Source organism: Sphaeramia orbicularis, chromosome 5 (genome assembly GCF_902148855.1).
Source record: "Sphaeramia orbicularis chromosome 5, fSphaOr1.1, whole genome shotgun sequence".
Lineage (NCBI taxonomy): Eukaryota > Metazoa > Chordata > Actinopteri > Kurtiformes > Apogonidae > Sphaeramia > Sphaeramia orbicularis.
Window position 1 is genome coordinate 1,723,944 of NC_043961.1, and position 20,392 is coordinate 1,744,335.

Consider the following 20,392-nt stretch of genomic DNA (forward strand, 5'->3'; position numbering starts at 1 on the left):
TGTAGATCAGATCTTCTTCTGTGACCCTCAGGCTCTGAATCAGGGTCTGGGTGAAGGGATCTTCTACCGAGGCCGAATCCTTCTCGCCCTCACTGTCGAGGTTTACTCCTCCCCCTCTGCTGTCGTCACGGATACTGCCTCAGTCGCCATGGGGAAGGTAAGTGAACACTCTGACATAGAGTTCTGAGAGTTTATTAAGTTCATGAGTTTTTATTTGTTTTGAATCTTTCACTTAGAGCCTTAAATAACGATTAAAAATCAGACGTTTTTATAAAATGTAACAACCTTACGTCATTGTAAGTGTTTCCTTATTTGTGAAGGTAAAAGGAGCTCTGGGAAAACTGGGTTTAAAGAAGAGGAGCAGCAAAAAGAAGAATAAACCAGAAGGTCAGTCTGCAGAGGAGGTCAGAGGTTAGAGGGCAGAGCTTTACAACGTAAACAGCCATTTTTGTCTCGGAAAAAAAACAAAGAAATCGGACTTGAGCCATGAAAGAAATGTTTAAACCCATCTACCTTTTACCATGAGGTGGCTGCTCTGCTGTAGCCTATTTGTGATTAGTTTGCTATTTAACTTTGTATTTCCATCACAGTAATGCAGTGTCTGGTGCATTTATGAAATGACACAACTACAAGAAAGAAAACTTTCAAGATTTGTAAAATTTTATTAATGATGGACTCTATTTCTGAAACATAATTACGTTGTGTAACGAAGAAAAAGCACAACTTTCATGTATAGTGGCTTACTTACAAACTACAAACAAATGCAAATTGTGCATCTTATATTGAATTTGGCAAGAAAATAATCCACTTTGGTTTTTATGCTGTCAAAAAAAAATTTTTATTTGATGTAAAGCCTGCGCATTTTTGCAGATGGACAAAGTGGGAATAGATTTAGGACTATAATTGTTAAAAAGTAATGACTCATTCTGTTCATTTTAAAATGTTTCTTATGTTTTTTGACCAGAGGAGCCATAGACAGATACTAACGAGCCATATGTGGTCCTGGAACCACAGGTTGCAGACCCCTGTTATAGGGCAATGTGAGGTTCAAGAGGAATGAAAAATACTGTATATAGCACTGTATGAGTTAAAAATACAACTTGCCTTAGTTGTACAAACAGTCATAAAGAGTTTAGGAACAGTTGGAAAACAAACTGTATCCATTTTTCTCAATAAATGCATTAAAAACTAAAAATGTAGTAGGTATCGTCAGCATATAGTGACAGAGTAGCACTGTGATACTGTGTTATTGTAATCTGAATACTGTTTATATTTTGGTGGTTTAATGCACTCTTATGGCATCACTTGGGGCTACATCACACACAGGTTTGGCTCATGTTTGCACTTCACCTTTTTTCCAGCAGCCAATCAGTAAAATCTAATAAATGTCTCAGCTCAGATAGATATGTCTACTTATAATGAACGTGTGAATATCTCTTTTCATTCAACATGGTGGAACAGTACAGGACAGTGACACTCCTGTTTTTCAGGGTGATTTTCTTTTGCTACTAGAGACATATTTAGTGATTCAGGATAAAGTTTGCCTGGTTTCATTTATTTTACTACTGATCTGCATCCACATGAGAACATCATGTACTATAGTCATCACATACATCCATCCTAACTCAGATTTTGCAGCAGGTGACCCGACTCTCCTGCAGGTTTGGGAGGTTTCATCGTCTCAGACTTTTTCTGTTTCATGTTTGCTCAGACTTTTCCAGAACATCACAGAGCTCAAATACATGTCATTCTGTTTAAGTGGTAAAAGTCAACCAACTCTCCTGCCAGATGTATTTTTTCTATGCTTTTGTTTACAGGTTGCGTATTTATTTTGGATTACTTTCTGTTTTCTGTGTTACTTTTTTGTTTCAAGTAAATATATGACATTACTTACCTAAAGCAGGTGTATGAAGCCTTCAGTGGTCAGTTTGTTTACTTCCTGTTTCCACAGAGTCTCAGGCCACTGGTGAACTGGGTGATGACTCTGGGGAGGCCGGAGTTGAAGTGCCAGAGGCTGTTACCGTGGAGATAGAGGAGATCCACCCCCTGCCTGAGGTCAGGGGTCACACTGATGATCCATTAAACCACATCCAGCTAAACATACAGTGGCCAAAAAAATGATTAGACCATCAAAAGTCATCAAAAACAATGGTTCTGCAATTAAGTCCTAACTCCTGTGTGTATCATGTGACTAAAACAGACAGAAAAGAAAACATAGAATGAATTAAAGCACTGTTTTTGTCAGTACAATGACACAGATACTGATGGAAGAACTGAAGTGATTTTGGTTTTTATCAAGAAAACATGTTAAATGGATAGATATCAGCTCTGAAATTAAACTGCTATGAGCTATTTTTGTTGTTATTATTATTCATTATATTTGTCCAAACAAATGGACCTTTAGTTGGACCAGGCATTAAAATGAACAAGAAATTGAAGAAAACAAAGGTGGTCTAATAATTTTTTCCATGACTGTATGTCAGATACTGTTGTGATATGTTAGGGCACTGTTTTTCACCCTTGGGGTCAGGACCTCACATGGGGTCGCCTGGAATTCAAATGGGGTCACCTGAAAGTTCTAGTACTTGATAAAAAGAATAGCAAAAAACTTACTAACAAAAAAATATATGGTGAGCTGACAGAGACTATCTCAATCCATAACAGACATGACAAACTGCAGCACTGTGGTTCTGTTTCTGTGTCAAATGTTCACTGTGGTCAGTTTCAGATGCTGCAGCTCTTTCATAATTCATAGTTTCAGTTCTTGTTTGTTCAGTATTAATTGTCAGCCTTGTAAATCACAGCTGGACTGACTGGACAGATCCTGACCAAGGAAAATAAAATTCTCTCTTTGTGCAGTAATCTACACCTGGATTTACTGCCTCTGTCCACAATAATAGACATTATATAGACTAAATGTCCTCTAAAATTCATGTTTATTTGCAACATAATATAGCAAATTATTACATGATAAAAAACTAATTAATTTTCGCAAAAACAAAAAAAGTCTCTGTTTTGAATGTCTGGGGTCACCAGAAATTTGTGATGTTAAAATGGAGTCACAAGCTAAAAAAAAGGTTGGAAACCACTGATTTAACGTCACCATATTCGACCTCTGTAAGCCTTTTAACTTTACACAGATCAATGCGTCTTGAATAAACATGTGGAAGTTCAGTCTAGAGGTGAAAAACAGCTGCTGTACATGTGTTTGAAACACCTGGAACCACCTGTCAGGGGAGGCGGAGTCTCAGAGCTGATCCTGTTTTTTTCCACAGGGTTTCCTGGGAGAGAAGCAGGACTTCTTACTCTTTGCATCTCTTTTTGAAGTCACCAAGATGAACCCCTCTGTAGGAACCCGACCCCTGACCTTTGAACTGTCCATAGGTAAACACCAGATCCTCATGAAAGCCGACAGCAGACAAGTTCATATTCACTGAGGTTTTATCGCATCATCCGACTCCAGACTGAGCGGTTCTGTCTTCACCAGGGAATTATGGGAAGGCAGTGGGAGTAAAGAAGTCCAAGAAGAGTCAGAGCAAAGAGGACCTGAGGAGGAGCAGAGAAGACCTGAACGAAGAGACTCAGGGTCTTCTGGAGTCAGAGGAGGAGCTGGACCGGGACGAGGTCCAGAGTCCAGAACCTGAGAACAGATCTGTGTCTGCTGCCTTCAGACCAGAACCCACTGAGTACGACAGGTAAGAAGACCAGAACCCACTGAGTACCACAGGTAAGAAGACCAGAACCCATAGAATGTACCATCATCCAGGTACAATATGTCTTTGCGTCCATCTTTCAGGTCCTTCAGGTGTGTTTTCTGTCTGTCTTTCAGGTCCTTCAGGTGTATTCCTCTGCAGCCGCCGTCCTTCAGACAGAAGCCCTGTCTCTTCACATGGAGTCAGTTCGAGGACCACAGCGTCCGCCTCCATCAGGCCAACTGGCTCAGCAAGATGGCCAACAGACTGGTGAGAGGAGCGAGAACTGAGCCCCGACAGTGTCACTGTTACATTCACTAACATCTCATCCCCGTCTGCAGGAGATCGGACTGGATGAGGTGGAGCGTCTCCTACGGAGGCCGAGGAGTAATGTGAAGGAGCGTCTGGTGGAGGTTCTGCTGGAGCTCATCGCCTCCTGCAAGTCGGTACCTCTTGCTGTGTTTGGTTTGTCCATTTAGATCCTCACAAAACACATTTTAGGCTACAACTACGGGTACTACAGATAACGACATAAATAGATTATGAGAATAGTCGACCTATGTTTTGAAAAGTTGTCTTGAAATAAATGGAAGTTTTATGGAAACGTGGTTCCTTTCATTAAAAAATGTTGCGTCTCTGCAGACATTTCAGTGCATTCTCAGAAAAGAAATCTCAGTCTCGTCCAAACAACCTGGACCGATGCAGGAAAGAGTTCATCAAGAAGAACTTGGTGAGTCTGATCACCTGTCTGACTCCTCACCTGTCTAACTGTCCAGGTGTGTCTGTTCTCCAGTGGAATTACTTACAACATTTAATACAGAAGAACAAAAAAATTAAAATCATAGTTTAGGTTTCCCGCTGCTGAACAAGTTTAAAATGTGTCAAACTAAAGAAAAGTTAACTAAATAAAAATAGTCAGTTCATCTAAATAAAGCTCTATCATCTAAACGGAATAAAAACTAAATAAAGTCTGTCTCCAGGTTTTGATCGCCAGGCAGGCGGTGAGGGCTCGGCGGAGGATCACCAGACGAACAGCCAAACAGCGACTGATTGAGGGCAGGAAGCTCCTGAAGAAGCTTTACCTACTGGCTAAAGAGGTCAGAGGTCACAGGGTGGGGGTGGGGGCTTTCACACAGGGGTCAGAGGTCACAGTGTGTACTTTTCATATTTATATTTTTACCTCTGCCAAGGAGGTTATGGTTTTGCCGGTGTTGGTTTGTCTGTCTGTCTGTCTGTGTGCAAGATAACGCAAAAAGTTATGGAAGGATTTGGATGAAAATTTCAGGAAATTTTGATAGTGGCACAAGGAACAAATGATTCAATTTTGGTGGTGATCGGGGGGGCACTGATCTGCCTAGGCGGAGGTCTGCGCTCTCTGAGTGCTCTTCTGGTTTTCTGATGTGGTCTCTCTCCTCTACAGCCTCAGAGCACCATCCCAGATGTGTTTCTATGGTTACTGAGTGGAAGCAAGCGGTTGGCTTACGTCAGGATCCCCGCCCACACAGTCTTATTCTCATTGGTGGAGGAGCAGAGGGGGCGGGACTGCGGCCGGGTCACGACCCTCTATATGAAGGTACCTGCTCTGGTCTTCAGTCACTGAAGACGACGAAGTGACAGGCTAACCACGTCCTTCACCGTTTTAGAGGCAAAAACCCAGGTGTAGGTTGAGTTTAGGTCAACCTTAAAGGGGTTCTGGAGACCAGGAGGGGAAGTGGTACTCTGTCAACAGTGAGGTCAGAGTTCTACTGACCTCAACTGGTAGCATCATTGATTGTCTTAATCCCAGCGACGCAACATCTATAGAGGAAGTAGAGTCTGGGAGCTGGAGTAGATCTGTTACTGAGGTGGTCAGGTGACTTCTCTGTGGAAGAATCCAGGCTTGGATGAGCTCCGCCCACAGCTCCTCTGTCCTGGTTGATGCTCCTCAGTCTCAGGTCTGAAATATCAGGGTGGTGGTTCCTCTGGTCTATCCTGAACCAGAGTCCACAGAATTCCTCACTGATTCTCTTCATCAATGAAATGGACATGATTTTTTGTCTGTTTGTCTATTTAACCCTTTCATGCATTAATTACTCTCAAACTGAGTGGGATTTTTACTCCCAAACAAGACTTAAACATGTTCAATTGGATTATGTTGAGTGAGATACATATTACAGTCTTAAACACGACTATAATCATATATGTATTTTTTTTAGCATAGTGTCCAAAAGCCTCTTTTCATACAGAAACATATTGTCAGCCTCACACATACATGCCCTAGTCATATTCTTTTCAGGTTGTAGCCAGTGATAAAAAATGTTAGCAGTGTTAGGAAAGTAAAGTTACGCTGTTGTGTAAAATTTACGGCCACAGGTGGGAGACCTTTTTGGTCCCTTTGACGCTCTTCCACACTGTCCTCTGGCATGTTGAATTTATGTCTCTGTCCTCTCTAATCTTTGTAGCGGAGCTTTGTCCAGTAAATGCACACTGAGTCGAGTCAAAGTCGGAGATCGAACAGAATTCAAGCTGCATAAAGTGTTTATTCATGCATAAAATAAACACTGAGTTGAAATCTGCAGAAACAACTGACTTTTCTCTCTGGGAGACCATTTTATTTGCCCAAAAATAGGTTGGGTTTTAATTATAGACCACACCCCTTTTACTATATTTAGAATATTATTCCAGTCATGTTAGAGCCCACCTTTTTGTCTTTGTCCATGACAGGGTACGTTTTAACTGGTCTCTATCTAGATTGGACAGCCTATATACATATGCAACAATTTCCCAGTATTCATTTATCATATATAAATGTGTAACTTTTTCCCAGAATATGTCGGTTATTTCCCAGAATGTCCAACATTTCTACTCACGTGTACTTTTTGTCCTCCACGTTTTGAAAACTTTCCATGGGCACATATGTCTTTTTGTAGCGGCTCTCCCAGGAAAAACAGTTAGTTACTCTAGTACAATCTACACATGACACTAAGAATAACTTCTGGCATGCAAAATAAATACAAGTTAAATACTTCTGAATACAAACCGAATACTTTTGATTAAAATACTGGTTTCTGACACCACAACGCAGATACCACAATTTGGCCTAAATGAGGCTAATGATATGATTGATGTAGGAATATGTAATCTCAAAGATACCTGTTACACATTAGTAGTAATAAGTTATCTGAAATCCATGCAGAAATGTTACAGTTGTAGTGCTATACTAGGCTAAAACAGCTAATTAGGAGTAATTATTGCAAGTATTATTGCAAATATGAATTTGAATAACACCGCGCACAAAAGGGTTAGTATTAGTATGTGTGCTGAATCTGTGTTTCTGTTTGTCGGTTCAGTCTCCAGGCGGTCCACCAGGTGAGGTCTTTGCGAAGCTGGAGGTCTACCTGTGGCTCGGTTTGGCTAAATATAGTAAGGAGGCCCTGAGCTCTCTGCCGGAGGAGTTCCTGCCGGTCTACGAGGAGGAGGAGGAGCTGAGGATCATACCTGCAGGGATGAGGAAGCTTCCTGTCAGTCTGTCCTGTCAAGGTGGGTCAGCTGAGCCCATCAGATGTGGATCAGGAGGTCCGGACCAGACTGATACACCTGTGTGTTTGTGATCATGTGCAGACAGCAGGTACTTCCAGCTCAGATGTCACCTGTACCAGGGGCGTGGCCTGTTGGCTGCTGATGACGACGGCCTATCAGATCCTTTCGCCAAAGTCCTGTTCTCCACACAGTGCCAGGTCACCAGGGTAGGTCGACTGATGAACACACACAGGACAGGGTTCAAGGTTTGAGTGGCATTTTACTGACATTAAGGGCAAAAATTCCAGTTCTTGGTTCTGGACTGAAAATATATCAGTTTAGGGTCAAATTTTCTCAGGAATCTGAATCTGAAATCATTTATGCAAAATCTTTTGTGCTTTTCAAATCACTGAGCCTTTACTGACACAAGGTTGAAACAAAAACACATGAAATGTGGCTGATGCTCTACTGGATTTAACCACTGAATTTCTGTCCAAACTCCAACCTAACATGCTTTCTTCTGTTCATGTGTGAGCTTTGAATCCTCCCAGGAGGCCTTCCCTCCTTCCTTCCTCCACCCTGGATGGCTTTGGTCTGGCATCTGAGCCCTATTCAGTCAGTCTGAAATTAAAACAAACATATCAATCAGGCATTCCTCCATAACATGTGTAAGAGTTGTTTTATTAGTTGAACTCTAAATTGATCTATAGAAGCCTTCCTAAAGTGATTGTGGCTGCTTACATTGGCTTCATCATTGACAGAACCAGTCCAAATCTAATAAATTGGTGGCAGTTTCAAAAACCAATATGAAAATTTCATTGTAAAAAAACTTGATCTCACTTTAGGAAAGTAAATGGGCCTAAATAATCTAAACTAATTGTAGCTCATGTAGGTGGGCAGAATGGATTACACTTTGGAGGCTAGATATTGAAAATTGAGTAAATGCAAGTGTTTTTTTTTTTTTTTTTTTGTTACAATGGTATTTTTTTTTTTTCACAAACTAAAAACTGATGGGGGTAGGGTTAGTAAAAGTAATGATGTGACTGATCTAATATTAGAATAGACTGAATTACGGGGTAATGCTTTATTCTCAACAGAAAAAGAAAGAGAGTGGTGTATAATACATACAGATTTATGATCATATCAACTCTACATACAGAATTATAAGTCCAGTTCTGACCTAGAAGCCTAAAAATCCAAACAGAATAGTCCCAGGACGTCTTCTGAGGAACTGGCTGATCTGACGTCACTGACTTTGAACTGAAATCACTGAAACTGATCCTTATTCAAAGGCCAGACTATAAGCATATGCTTCTAAGGTTCAAAGGAAGACAGTTAAATGAACATTTGAGATCAGCAACAGGATTAATATGGGTTTTCAAATTATTTGTCACTGAAAAAGGGTCATTTTGCTCCACTTTTCAGCAGGACATCATGCAAAAAGTCACACAAGGACAAGTCATACACATTTTTGGATGTTATATTCTGAAACTACACGATTTTTCCAATAAATTCAACACAAGACACTGCATGAAAGGTTTACATTTATTCCACTATATTTTTGTCATAGTTATGTCACAATAATGATACTCACAGTTTCAACCTTGTCATAGAAGGATAATGATAAAAAATATTCCAGTTTTCGAAATACTGGACATAAAGACATTTCATCCACATCACATTTTATTAATTTATTGGTATTCTGTCGTCTCTGGTTTATTGCCCTCTTGTCCGAGCCCCATGACCAGTCACATGACGTTGACGTGTTATAAAGATCTGCATTAATGTGTTTTTTCAGGTGGTGTCGGACACGCTCTCCCCCGCTTGGTGTCAGTGTTTGTTATTCGACAGAGTTCTGCTGGAGGGATCGAGGGAGGAGCTTGAACATGACCCGCCTCTCATCATCATCAGCATCTACGACTATGATTCCATGGTAACGAGGCTGCTCTTACATTTTCCGTGCATAGAGACAGAAGGGATTTAAGCTCCGCCCACCTGGGGTGTCTCTGTTCGCTTGTTAAGTCTGACATCTGGTGCTGTAAAAGCCATTTCTGGGTCAGCTGTGAAGAAAACTAGAACTACGTTTAAGTACCTTAGCAGACTTTCACCCACTGAGAACTGGTTTTTATCTGTGAGACCGTGTAGTTTTTTCAGGGTGCAAATGTATGTGTATGTTTACCTTCAGCTCATGGACCACATTTGCATTTTCTTTAACTTTAATACCTGGTGCCTGGTGTTTGCATGTTTTACCTTTAAAAATATACCCTCATGACTGCTGATAAAAGTGAGCATGATCTGAACACCTTCACATTTTAGAAGACTGAGCTCAGATTTTCGGTTTCAGTGGGCTGAGGGAACAAAAGGGGACTCAGGTTAACCCCCCTGACCACGGTGCTGATGAAGGTCTGGAGTTGGTCCCTGAGGGTCTCCAGTGACAGTTCACTGCTCCTGATGTGTGCTATGTGCTAATGCTAATTGCTAATGCTAGGTATGCTACTCTGTGTTCATTATGGGTAAAATGCAGCGACGAAATTTCTTTACAGGGATAAGAAAGCCGGTTAACCTTTAACCTTTACCCATTTCCAATCAGCAATACATCATCACTAACCTTTTAGAGGTTAAAAGAATGTAAGGAATGACCTGTGTGTGTGACTTGACAAAATCTTTAGAATTATCTTCTGAGTATATTTAGTTATACTCCAGAGTGGGCGAAGAGGATTAAGTAAGTAAGTATATCTAGTTTGTTTTGTTCAGTTAACAGAAGCTCCAAAAATCTAATGTGGCAGACAAGTGAGCTGTCAATCACACCTGTCAATCAACGCTCAACACAGCAGAAATAAATGCTTCTACCGCACTTGGATTTTATCAGTGGAACAAAAATTTCCCAATAGACCACATCATGTGTAAACATTTCCAAATAAAACTATTGAGACCTGAAAGAGTCCTGGAAAAATATTTCCCCTAGTATTTTTATGGAGAAGTTCCTTGTATGTCTTTGAGAGCATGGGCTTTTAGAGCAGCATCTAGTGGCTGTCAGTGGTATTACACTTAACATACTACAAGGAATGATCTCATGTTGGAACCAAACTTCTTTCCCTACGAAACTATGTTGACCAGTTAACATCTACATAAACTACCTTTATGTCTGTGTTCATATGTTTTTCTGTGTCTTAACGTTCAGGGCAGTCCAAAGCCCCTCGGCCGGGCATACGCTGAGCCTCAGTTTAAACTCGCAGACCAGCTCTACAAGAAGCCCCGCCTCCAGTTCTATGATGTCACCATGGGGAAGGCTCCGGCTGGCGAGCTATTGGCTGCCTTCGAGCTCATTGAACTGGACTACACTGGGTTTGGAGAGGTGACACCTGCCAATCAATCAATCAACAATAGAAAATTAAAACTCTACTGAAGTATAATTATCAAATGTTTGTTTCTCTCTGTTTCTGAAATTGTAGCTTTTGAGCTGAATAAGTAAAATATGGATGGTTGGGGTCTGTGTCCAGTCAAAGATTTCTAGACTTGTAACCCTGTAAAGCCTGAACCATTAAATCATTGACAGAAAATTCCAATTCTTTGTAACTGGAGCCTTTATTGGTCCTTCTGAACAACCCAAAATCTTTTTTTTTTTTTCAAATATCAATTTCCATGTGTGGGATTCAATTTTGTATCACATTTGATACATCAGGTCTCAGTGTTCAAATGTTATTATTTTTGAACAAACAAAACATAACATAACATGACATGTCTAAGAAAATTGTTAATTCCTTTTCAAAACTGGCAAAGTTCTGCCTCCTGACAGTCTTGTAGTGTCACTGGAAAGGCCTTTATCCTCCTAAGACCCAGGAAATGTCAGCACAGTACCAGCTTTTTTTTGTTTTTTACTAAATAAGTCCCTACATTGGAAACATCATGATACACAGTTTTTCAGATGCAGTTTTTAAATTTTTTATGGAATGTCCTTTGTAGTGGACAGTTTTCTTTTCTTTTTTTGTATAAAGTTGTGAAACTCATGTCCACAAATATGGACAGAAAACCCATAGCTGGGTCTGAGGAGGCTAGTGAACAAACTCCTCCCCCCTGGTGGATTATCCATGTATTGCATGTATGTAATATGTATCAAGTGTTTGTTTCTCCCTGTTTTGGAAATTGTAGCTTTTGAACTGAACAAATAAAAGTATGGATGGTTGGTTTAAATGACAAGAACAAATTAACTTCAACTCAGTTAAACAAGTGGTGCCAGGTACAACAAACCCCGCCCCTCACAAATATTTTGCCCATTATAGGTAAATGGGAAGAATTTTAAAAATCCTAAAAAATTTGAACTTTGACCTACCTTCACCAAAATGTAATGACATCTATTCTAATCGCTGGGGTCACATACCACATTGGGTCACTGTAAACCCAATTTGGTATGAATTGAACCAATAGTTTTGCTGCTAAAGTGTTAATGAACAAACAAACAAACAAACCAAAACAATACCCCTTGCCTAATAATAGTATCTTTGAAATAATGGAATCAATCAACCAACTAATGAAACTCTTGTGTTGCAGCCGTGTCTCCCCAGCAGCGTGGACCCTCAGGAGCTGACCTATGAGGAGGAGCAGAGGATCTACGAGATCCCTGAGGGGGTCCGACCAGTTCTGAGGACCTTCAGGATCGAGGTGCAGTGACTAAAACACTCAAAGTGTGAAGTATGGACTCCAGTGTCCACAGACACAGGACTGTTCATGGACTTCATATTTATACTCATCGTCGTCGGTTTCTCTCTTAATGTGTCTAAACTTTTTTTTTTGTGAGTGAAGCTGAGTAAAACCCTCTGGTTCTTCCACTGTTTGCTGGTTCAGGTCCTGTTCTGGGGTCTGCGGGACCTAAAGCGGGTCCAGCTGTTTGAGGTGGAGCGCCCCCTGGTGAAGGTGGAGTGTGCAGGACGTCAGCTGGAGTCGGAGGAGATCGAAAGCTACAAGACACACCCCAACTTCAAAGAGCTGGTCCGCTACCTGGACGTGGTACGTACTGGACCGGTCAGGACCACCTAGGACCAATGAAGACCAGTCAGGACCACTTAGGACCAATGAAGACCAGTCAGGACCACTTAGGACCAGTGAAGACCAGTCAGGACCACTTAGGACCAATGAAGACCAGTCAGGACCACTTAGGACCAGTGAAGACCAGTCAAGGCCACTTAGGACCAGTTAGGACCACTTAGGACCAGTGAAGACCAGTCGGGGTTACTTAGGACCAGTCAGGACCACTTAGGACCAGTCAGGACCACTTAGGACCAGTGAAAACCAGTCGGGGCTACTTAGGACCAGTCAGGACCACTTAGGACCAGTTAGGACCACTTAGGACCAGTGAAGACCAGTCGGGGCTACTTAGGACCAGTCAGGACCACTTAGGACCAGTTAGGACCACTTAGGACCAGTGAAGACCAGTCGGGGTTACTTAGGACCAGTCAGGACCACTTAGGACCAGTGAAAACCAGTCGGGGCTACTTAGGACCAGTCAGGACCACTTAGGACCAGTGAAAACCAGTCGGGGCTACTTAGGACCAGTCAGGACCACTTAGGACCAGTTAGGACCACTTAGGACCAGTGAAGACCAGTCGGGGCTACTTAGGACCAGTCAGGACCACTTAGGACCAGTTAGGACCACTTAGGACCAGTGAAGACCAGTCGGGGTTACTTAGGACCAGTCAGGACCACTTAGGACCAGTCAGGACCACTTAGGACCAGTGAAAACCAGTCGGGGCTACTTAGGACCAGTCAGGACCACTTAGGACCAGTGAAGACCAGTCGGGGCTACTTAGGACCAGTCAGGACCACTTAGGACCAGTTAGGACCACTTAGGATCAGTGAAGACCAGTCGGGGCTACTTAGGACCAGTCAGGACCACTTAGGACCAGTTAGGACCACTTTGGACCAGTGAAGACCAGTCAAGGCCACTTAAAGTAAAGTAAAGTAAGTAAAGTAAATTTTATTTACAGAGCACTTTTCACAGACAGAGTCACAAAGTGCTTTATCAATTCAAATCAGAATCAGAAACTTAGGACCAGTCAGGACCACTTTGGACCAGTGAAGACCAGTCAAGGCCACTTAGGACCAGTCAGGACCACTTAGGACCAGTGAAGACCAGTCAAGGCCACTTAGGACCAGTCAGGACCACTTAGGACCAGTGAAAACCAGTCCGGACCACTTTGGACCAGTGAAAACCAGTCCGGACCACTTTGGACCAGTTAGAATGACTGTTGAAACGTAACAGGCTGCAGGTCATAGTTTACTGTCGCAAATGCAATAAGTAATGGAACTATTTTAATTTCTACTATTTTTAATTTCTCTGCCACATTTGATGACTTTTGGTAAATTTTCTGACAAATGTTGAAAATTAGAATAAACTTATAAACTTCAAGACTGAAACATCCTACAAACCCTTAATGTTATAATAAGGCTATGCAACGACTCGTAGAAGTTACATCCAGCTCACATTTGCACACACTTTAAAGGTTTATTAAGTGATATTTAAACAAGAAAAGCACTCGGAGAGCGCAGACCTCCGCCAAAACAGATCTGCCCCCCCCCCATAACTTTTCAGTTATCTTGGAACATTACCAGACTAGCTAAATTCATGTACCTTAATGTTAACCTGGTTCCACACCAACTCAGGAGCACTGAACGCATCGTTCACCTGTGTTCTGTCTGGTCCAATCAGGAGCTGCCGGAGCAGGCCTACCTACACCCTCCTCTCACTGTGTTCGTCGTAGAACAGCGGGCGTTTGGCAGACTCGCCCTTGTTTGGGTCACATGCGGTCCAGAGCCTCATGGCCTATGCCCCCCCTGAGCTGGGGAGGAGCCAGAGGAGGAGGAGGAGGAGCCTAAACCAAAAGGTAATGCCCACAGGTGAAGGTGGGATCCTATTTCAGTGGATTACTTCAATGTGTTTATATGCTGAAAGTGCAATATTCTGCAGCAATGCATTCTGGGAGTCATAGTATCTGTGTGACCTTTGACCTGTCTGTGCAGCGAGGCAGAGTACAATGAAGATTGATCCTCTGAACACAGTGAAAGGCCTTGGACTCAGCGGCCTGTCAATCAAAGAGTCAAAGATTCCCATCAACCCTGTCAAACTGGTCAATGTACGTCCAGACAGTGTAGAAACAGACATTATTACAACCAATGGGATTAAAGGATGTGACTAACCCCTCCTCCTGCCTCCTGGTCCCGCCCACAACCCATTAGGCTCCCCTGAAGAAGCTGATGAAGACGGAGGATGACTTTGAGGAGAGCCACCAGAGAAGGAGGAGCTGGGACTGGTGGTCCAAATACTACGCCTCAATGCACGAACTGGAGAAAAAGGTGAGACAGGCCCACCTGGAGCCTGTCTGTCTGCTTACCTGTCTGTCTGTTTACCTGTGTCAGTTTACCTGTCTGTATATTTACCTGTCTGTCTGTTTACCTGTCTGTCTGTTTACCTGTGTCAGTTTACCTGTGTCAGTTTACCTGTCTGTCTGTTTACCTGTGTCAGTTTACCTGTCCTGTATATTTACCTGTCTGTCTGTTTACCTGTCTGTCTGTTTACCTGTGTCAGTTTACCTGTGTACAGTTTACCTGTCTGTATATTTACCTGTCTGTCTGTTTACCTGTGTCAGTTTACCTGTCTGTATATTTACCTGTCTGTCTGTTTACCTGTCTGTATATTTACCTGTCTGTCTGTTTACCTGTCTGTCTGTTTACCTGTGTCAGTTTACCTGTCTGTATATTTACCTGTCTGTCTGTTTACCTGTCTGTATATTTACCTGTCTGTCTGTTTACCTGTCTGTCTGTTTACCTGTGTCAGTTTACCTGTCTGTATATTTACCTGTCTGTCTGTTTACCTGTCTGTATATTTACCTGTCTGTCTGTTACCTGTCTGTCTGTTTACCTGTCAGTTTACCTGTCTGTATATTTACCTGTCTGTCTGTTTACCTGTCTGTATATTTACCTGTCTGTCTGTTTACCTGTCTGTCTGTTTACCTGTGTCAGTTTACCTGTCTGTATATTTACCTGTCTGTCTGTTTACCTGTCTGTATATTTACCTGTCAGTCAGTTTACCCGTCTGTCTCTATGTTTACCTGTATATTTACCTCCTGTACATTTCCCTGTCTGTTAACCTGTCTGATTGTCATGTTTCAGGCTGCTGAACAAGAGGAGATGGAGGAACAGGCAGAGACAGGTGAGCTTTACCTGTTCATAAATGTAACAGAATGTAAACACTGTCACCTGAACAAATATTCTTCAGTCAGACTCATCTGCCTCATGTTCTGTAAGATGAATGTATTCAATAGGAAACAGAAAAGATGGCTGCGTCAGTTAAACTCGACAGTGGTCTTTATAATTACCAAAGAACAGAATCAGGTTCACTCACATTTATATTGTCTGGATAACTGTAGGTGTTCCACAGGGACCCAAGATTAGGTCCTTTGCTCATTCATATTAATAAAATTTCATCCTGTCACAAACTTTTTTTTTTTTTTTTTTTACAATGTTGTTGTTTATTTATTTATTTATTTAATAAAAGCTTTAGAATCTCCATGGAAACAACACTTGGGAAAACAGGCCTTTTTTGTATCTGTTTTCTTGTGACTTTTTTTCTGTTCTTGTGAATAAAAAGTGAAAAATTAAAATTTAATCCACCTCTTTTTTGGCCATAAAAATGAATTATTTCAAATGTGATTTTTGAGTTTTAAGATAAAACCATAATACTTGTTTTATGTTGGAAATAAAACTAAAAGCATCTACAGTTTCTGTTCTATTAACCATTTACAACCAATCAGAACATGATGTCCATTAAATAAACAAAGTAAATAAAGCGAATGTTTTTTTTGTTTGTGTTCAGATGCAGCGAATATGACCATGGCAAACATCGAGGATGAAGAAGAGGAAGTTGTGGTTGTGGAGGTGGAGCCTCCCAAACGTAAAACCATCGCCACGTTAACGGTCAGACATTATTCAGTGGTTTTTTCAGCTGATGGTTCAACCTGATGCTGATAGAATGTCCTGTCTCTGTTCAGCTCTTCTCTGGAGACCTGGAGACCGAGTTCAGCCAGTTTCAGACTGGCTGCAGATCTTCCCACTCTATAAAGGCAGATCGTTGGGCGACGAAGATGACGAGGATGAAGACGAGAGGCTGATGGGGAAATACAAGGTGCAGTAGTGGACAGTAGACGTCCACTGTGTCTTATTCTTTCTTCTCACCTGCCTTTGTCTCCTCAGGGCTCTTTTCTGGTTTATCCAATCGACGCAGCCGATGCAGAGGACACCACCTGTCAGATCACCAACGGGATTCCCAAGAACTCTCCCATTAAAGTCCTGGTCCGAGTCTACATCATCAAGGTCTGAGTCTGTGTCCAGTCAAAGATTTCTAGACCTTTAAACCCTGTAAAGCCTGAACCATTAAATCATTGACAGAAAATTCCAGTTCTTTGAAACTGGAGCCTTTATTGGTCCTTCTGAACAACCCAAAGTCTTTTTTTTTTTTTTTTTTGTCAAGTATCAATTTCCATGTATGAGTTTCAGTTTTGTATCATATTTGATACATCAGGTCTCAATGTTCAAATATTATTATTTTTGAACAAACAAAAACATAATATAACATGAACATGTCTGAGAAATGGGTAATTCCTTTTCAAAACTGGCAAAATTCTGCCTCCTGACAGTCTTGTAGTGTCACTGGAAAGGCCTCTGGTGACTGAATTTCTCCCCCTGGTGGATTATCCATGTATTGTATGCAAGGTTATTATCGTTAACGAAAACTAACGAAATGACGAAAACAAGAATTGTAAAAACATTTTCGTTAACTGAAATAAATAAAAAAACTAAAAGAAAAAACAACTAACTTAAACTGTATTGTGTGTTTACAAAATTAACTAAAACATGTAAAAAAATTATGGATAAAATTCCCTTTGTTTTCGTCTTTGTCAATGTCTGCTTGATACAAAAGCGATTTATTTCCCTCAAGCAATTTTAGCTAGCAGCACCATATGATATTTAACGGTCCATCACTTCTCGTTACTTGTGGTTTCCAGTCATCTTCTGGTCCCCACTCTACCTGGAGACTAAAGGTTGGAGAAAGCAGCAGAGTCCTGTCTGGGATTTATTTGAGTACGATGGCAAAGAAGATAAAAGATATTAAAAAAAAACTAAACTAAAACAAAGCATTTAGAAAATAACAAAAACTAATAAAAACGATCAAACCTGCTCCAAAAACTAATTAAAGTAACTGAATTACAGAAAAAAAGTCAAAACTAAATAAAACTAAACTATAATGAAAAATCCCAAACTATTGTAACCCTTGGTTGCATGTATGTAATTGTATACATTAGGTTTTTCAAGAAAAAAAAAATCACACTGATCATGTAGAAGACTTCAGAACTCATGTATCAAATATGATACATTTGATGTTATAGGGTTAAATTGTTTCTGTATTCTACTATGGGTTCTACTGTTTGTCCTGCAGGGCGACCGGTAGTCGGCTCCCACTGATCCAAATGGTAAAGCCGACCCATATCTGGTAGTCCCAAGCCGGAGAGCAGAGCCTGGACACCAAAGACCGATACATTCCCAAACAGCTGAACCCTGTTGTTTGGAGAGTGAGTGTCTCAGCTGTTTGTTCACCTGTACACCTGTTCACCTGTACACCTGTTCACACTGCACACCTGTTCAGCTGTACACCTGTACACCTGTACACCTGTACACCTGTTCACCTGTAAACCTGTTCACCTGTTCAGCTGTAAACCTGTTCACCTGTTCAGCTGTACACCTGTTCACCTGTACACCTGTTCACCTGTTCAGCTGTACACCTGTTCACCTGTACACCTGTACACCTGTTCACCTGTACACCTGTTCACCTGCACACCTGTTCAGCTGTACAGCTGTACACCTGTTCACCTGTTCAGCTGTACACCTGTTCACCTGTACACCTGCACACCTGTTCAGCTGTACACCTGTACACCTGTACACCTGTTCACCTGTAAACCTGTTCACCTGTTCAGCTGTACACCTGTTCACCTGTACACCTGTTCACCTGTAAACCTGTTCACCTGTTCACCTGTACACCTGTTCACCTGTACACCTGTACACCTGTTCACCTGTACACCTGTACACCTGTTCACCTGCACACCTGTTCACCTGTTCAGCTGTACACCTGTTCACCTGTACACCTGCACACCTGTTCAGCTGTACACCTGTACACCTGTACACCTGTTCACCTGTAAACCTGTTCACCTGTTCAGCTGTACACCTGTTCACCTGTACACCTGTTCACCTGTAAACCTGTTCACCTGTTCACCTGTACACCTGTTCACCTGTACACCTGTACACCTGTTCACCTGTACACCTGTACACCTGTTCACCTGCACACCTGTTCAGCTGTACACCTGTACAACCTGTTCACCTGTACACCTGTTCACCTGTAAACCTGTTCACCTGTTCAGCTGTACACCTGTTCACCTGTACACCTGTACACCTGTTCACCTGTACACCTGTTCACCTGCACACCTGTTCAGCTGTACACCTGTTCACCTGTACACCTGTTCACCTGTAAACCTGTTCACCTGTTCAGCTGTACACCTGTTCACCTGTAAACCTGTTCACCTGTTCAGCTGTACACCTGTTCACCTGTACACCTGTTCACCTGTTCAGCTGTATACCTGTTCACCTGTACACCTGTACACCTGTTCACCTGTACACCTGTTCACCTGCACACCTGTTCAGCTGTACACCTGTTCACCTGTTCACCTGTACACCTGTACACCTGTTCACCTGTTCACCTGTACACCTGTTCACCTGTACACCTGTACACCTGTACACCTGTACACCTGTACACCTGTACACCTGTAAACCTGTTCACCTGTTCAGCTGTACACCTGTTCACCTGTAAACCTGTACACCTGTTCACCTGTTCAGCTGTACACCTGTACACCTGTAAACCTGTTCACTGTTCAGCTGTACACCTGTTCACCTGTACACCTGTTACCTGTTCACCCTGTTCAGCTGTACAGCTGTACACCTGTTCACCTGTACACCTGTCTGAACATCTGTTCCTACCTGTCTGTATTCCCTCTTTCAGGGTGTTTGAACTCACTGTGTCATTTCCACTGGAGACGGAGCTGCTGATCAAAGTGTTGGATCATGATCTGGTCGGGTCTGATGATGTCATTGGAGAGTCGCGGGTCGACCTGGAGAACCGGTTTTATAGTCGACACCGACCGAGCTGTGGCCTCGCACTTTACTATGACACGTTAGTACGAAATCTACAACTAAAACCAATGCACAGTGGCACAGAAACTATGACCAAAAGTATAACGCATTAGAGCCAAAACTGTTATTATATCATGATAGTATCACCACAATGAATAATATTACAACATGCTAGTACTGCAAAATGACCGAAACTACCTCATCAGTAATGTAAAGACATTTGACTCTTTAATATGAACACTGAGAAACGTTGTTATTACTATGATGACATGATTTATTTCGGCAGCGATGGTTACAACACATGGCGTGACGCAAAGAAGCCATCGACCATTCTGGCTGAGCTCTGCAGAAAGAACGGGATCCCGTCTCCTGAATACCGAACATCTGAGGTCAAAGTCCTGAACAAGATCTTCAAGATCCCAGTAGACGCTGTACCTGAAGGTAGGACAGACTGACACTGGTATAGGACTACGGCTGTGTATCGGCAAGAATCTGGTGATACGATACAAATCACAATGCTAGGATCACAATATGATATATCACGATATATCATTATACCGTTAAAAAGGCAATTTTTTGTTTTTTTCTTTTTTTTTTAATGATTATTTCCTTGAAGAATTTAATTACACCAGAAATCTGCACAAATACTAAATAGATTTTTATTTGATCAGAACAGGATCTAATGCTATATCACAACATTTTTGTAATTCTCCTAGTTTCCAAAAGAACTAATATCTTCCTCTGTCAGACGGTAAAAAGTGCTTTTAGGGTGCTTTAAATAACATTATTAAATAAAAAAGTGTTAAATAATAATAAGATATAAACAATAAAGAAAAACAAAAAACATAAATGAACCTTCACCATATCTGCATTTGAATAAATACCAAAAAATATTCATACAGTACTTTTTAATATCATTACAGTATTGTGAAATGAAATATCGTGATATATTGCAGAACCGATATTTTCTTACA

General features: G+C 41.6%; 1 protein-coding gene across 1 annotated transcript in view; it reads left to right on the top strand.

The window, feature by feature from the left end:
• Window positions 1-20,392, top strand: part of fer1l4 (fer-1 like family member 4) — a 50,518-nt gene that overhangs the window by 19,667 nt on the left and 10,459 nt on the right. Inside the window, 31 exon segments of the mRNA XM_030135532.1 lie at window positions 32-157; window positions 321-387; window positions 1,952-2,055; window positions 3,276-3,384; window positions 3,488-3,695; window positions 3,830-3,962; window positions 4,034-4,134; window positions 4,335-4,422; window positions 4,673-4,789; window positions 5,113-5,265; window positions 7,022-7,211; window positions 7,293-7,417; window positions 8,989-9,123; window positions 10,372-10,545; window positions 11,739-11,849; window positions 12,033-12,194; window positions 13,894-13,977; window positions 13,979-14,021; window positions 14,024-14,068; window positions 14,205-14,317; window positions 14,421-14,537; window positions 15,354-15,393; window positions 16,057-16,157; window positions 16,232-16,268; window positions 16,271-16,365; window positions 16,434-16,559; window positions 17,689-17,736; window positions 17,738-17,800; window positions 17,802-17,809; window positions 19,288-19,458; window positions 19,705-19,859. Coding sequence (XP_029991392.1) covers window positions 32-157; window positions 321-387; window positions 1,952-2,055; window positions 3,276-3,384; window positions 3,488-3,695; window positions 3,830-3,962; window positions 4,034-4,134; window positions 4,335-4,422; window positions 4,673-4,789; window positions 5,113-5,265; window positions 7,022-7,211; window positions 7,293-7,417; window positions 8,989-9,123; window positions 10,372-10,545; window positions 11,739-11,849; window positions 12,033-12,194; window positions 13,894-13,977; window positions 13,979-14,021; window positions 14,024-14,068; window positions 14,205-14,317; window positions 14,421-14,537; window positions 15,354-15,393; window positions 16,057-16,157; window positions 16,232-16,268; window positions 16,271-16,365; window positions 16,434-16,559; window positions 17,689-17,736; window positions 17,738-17,800; window positions 17,802-17,809; window positions 19,288-19,458; window positions 19,705-19,859 — 3,349 coding nt within the window.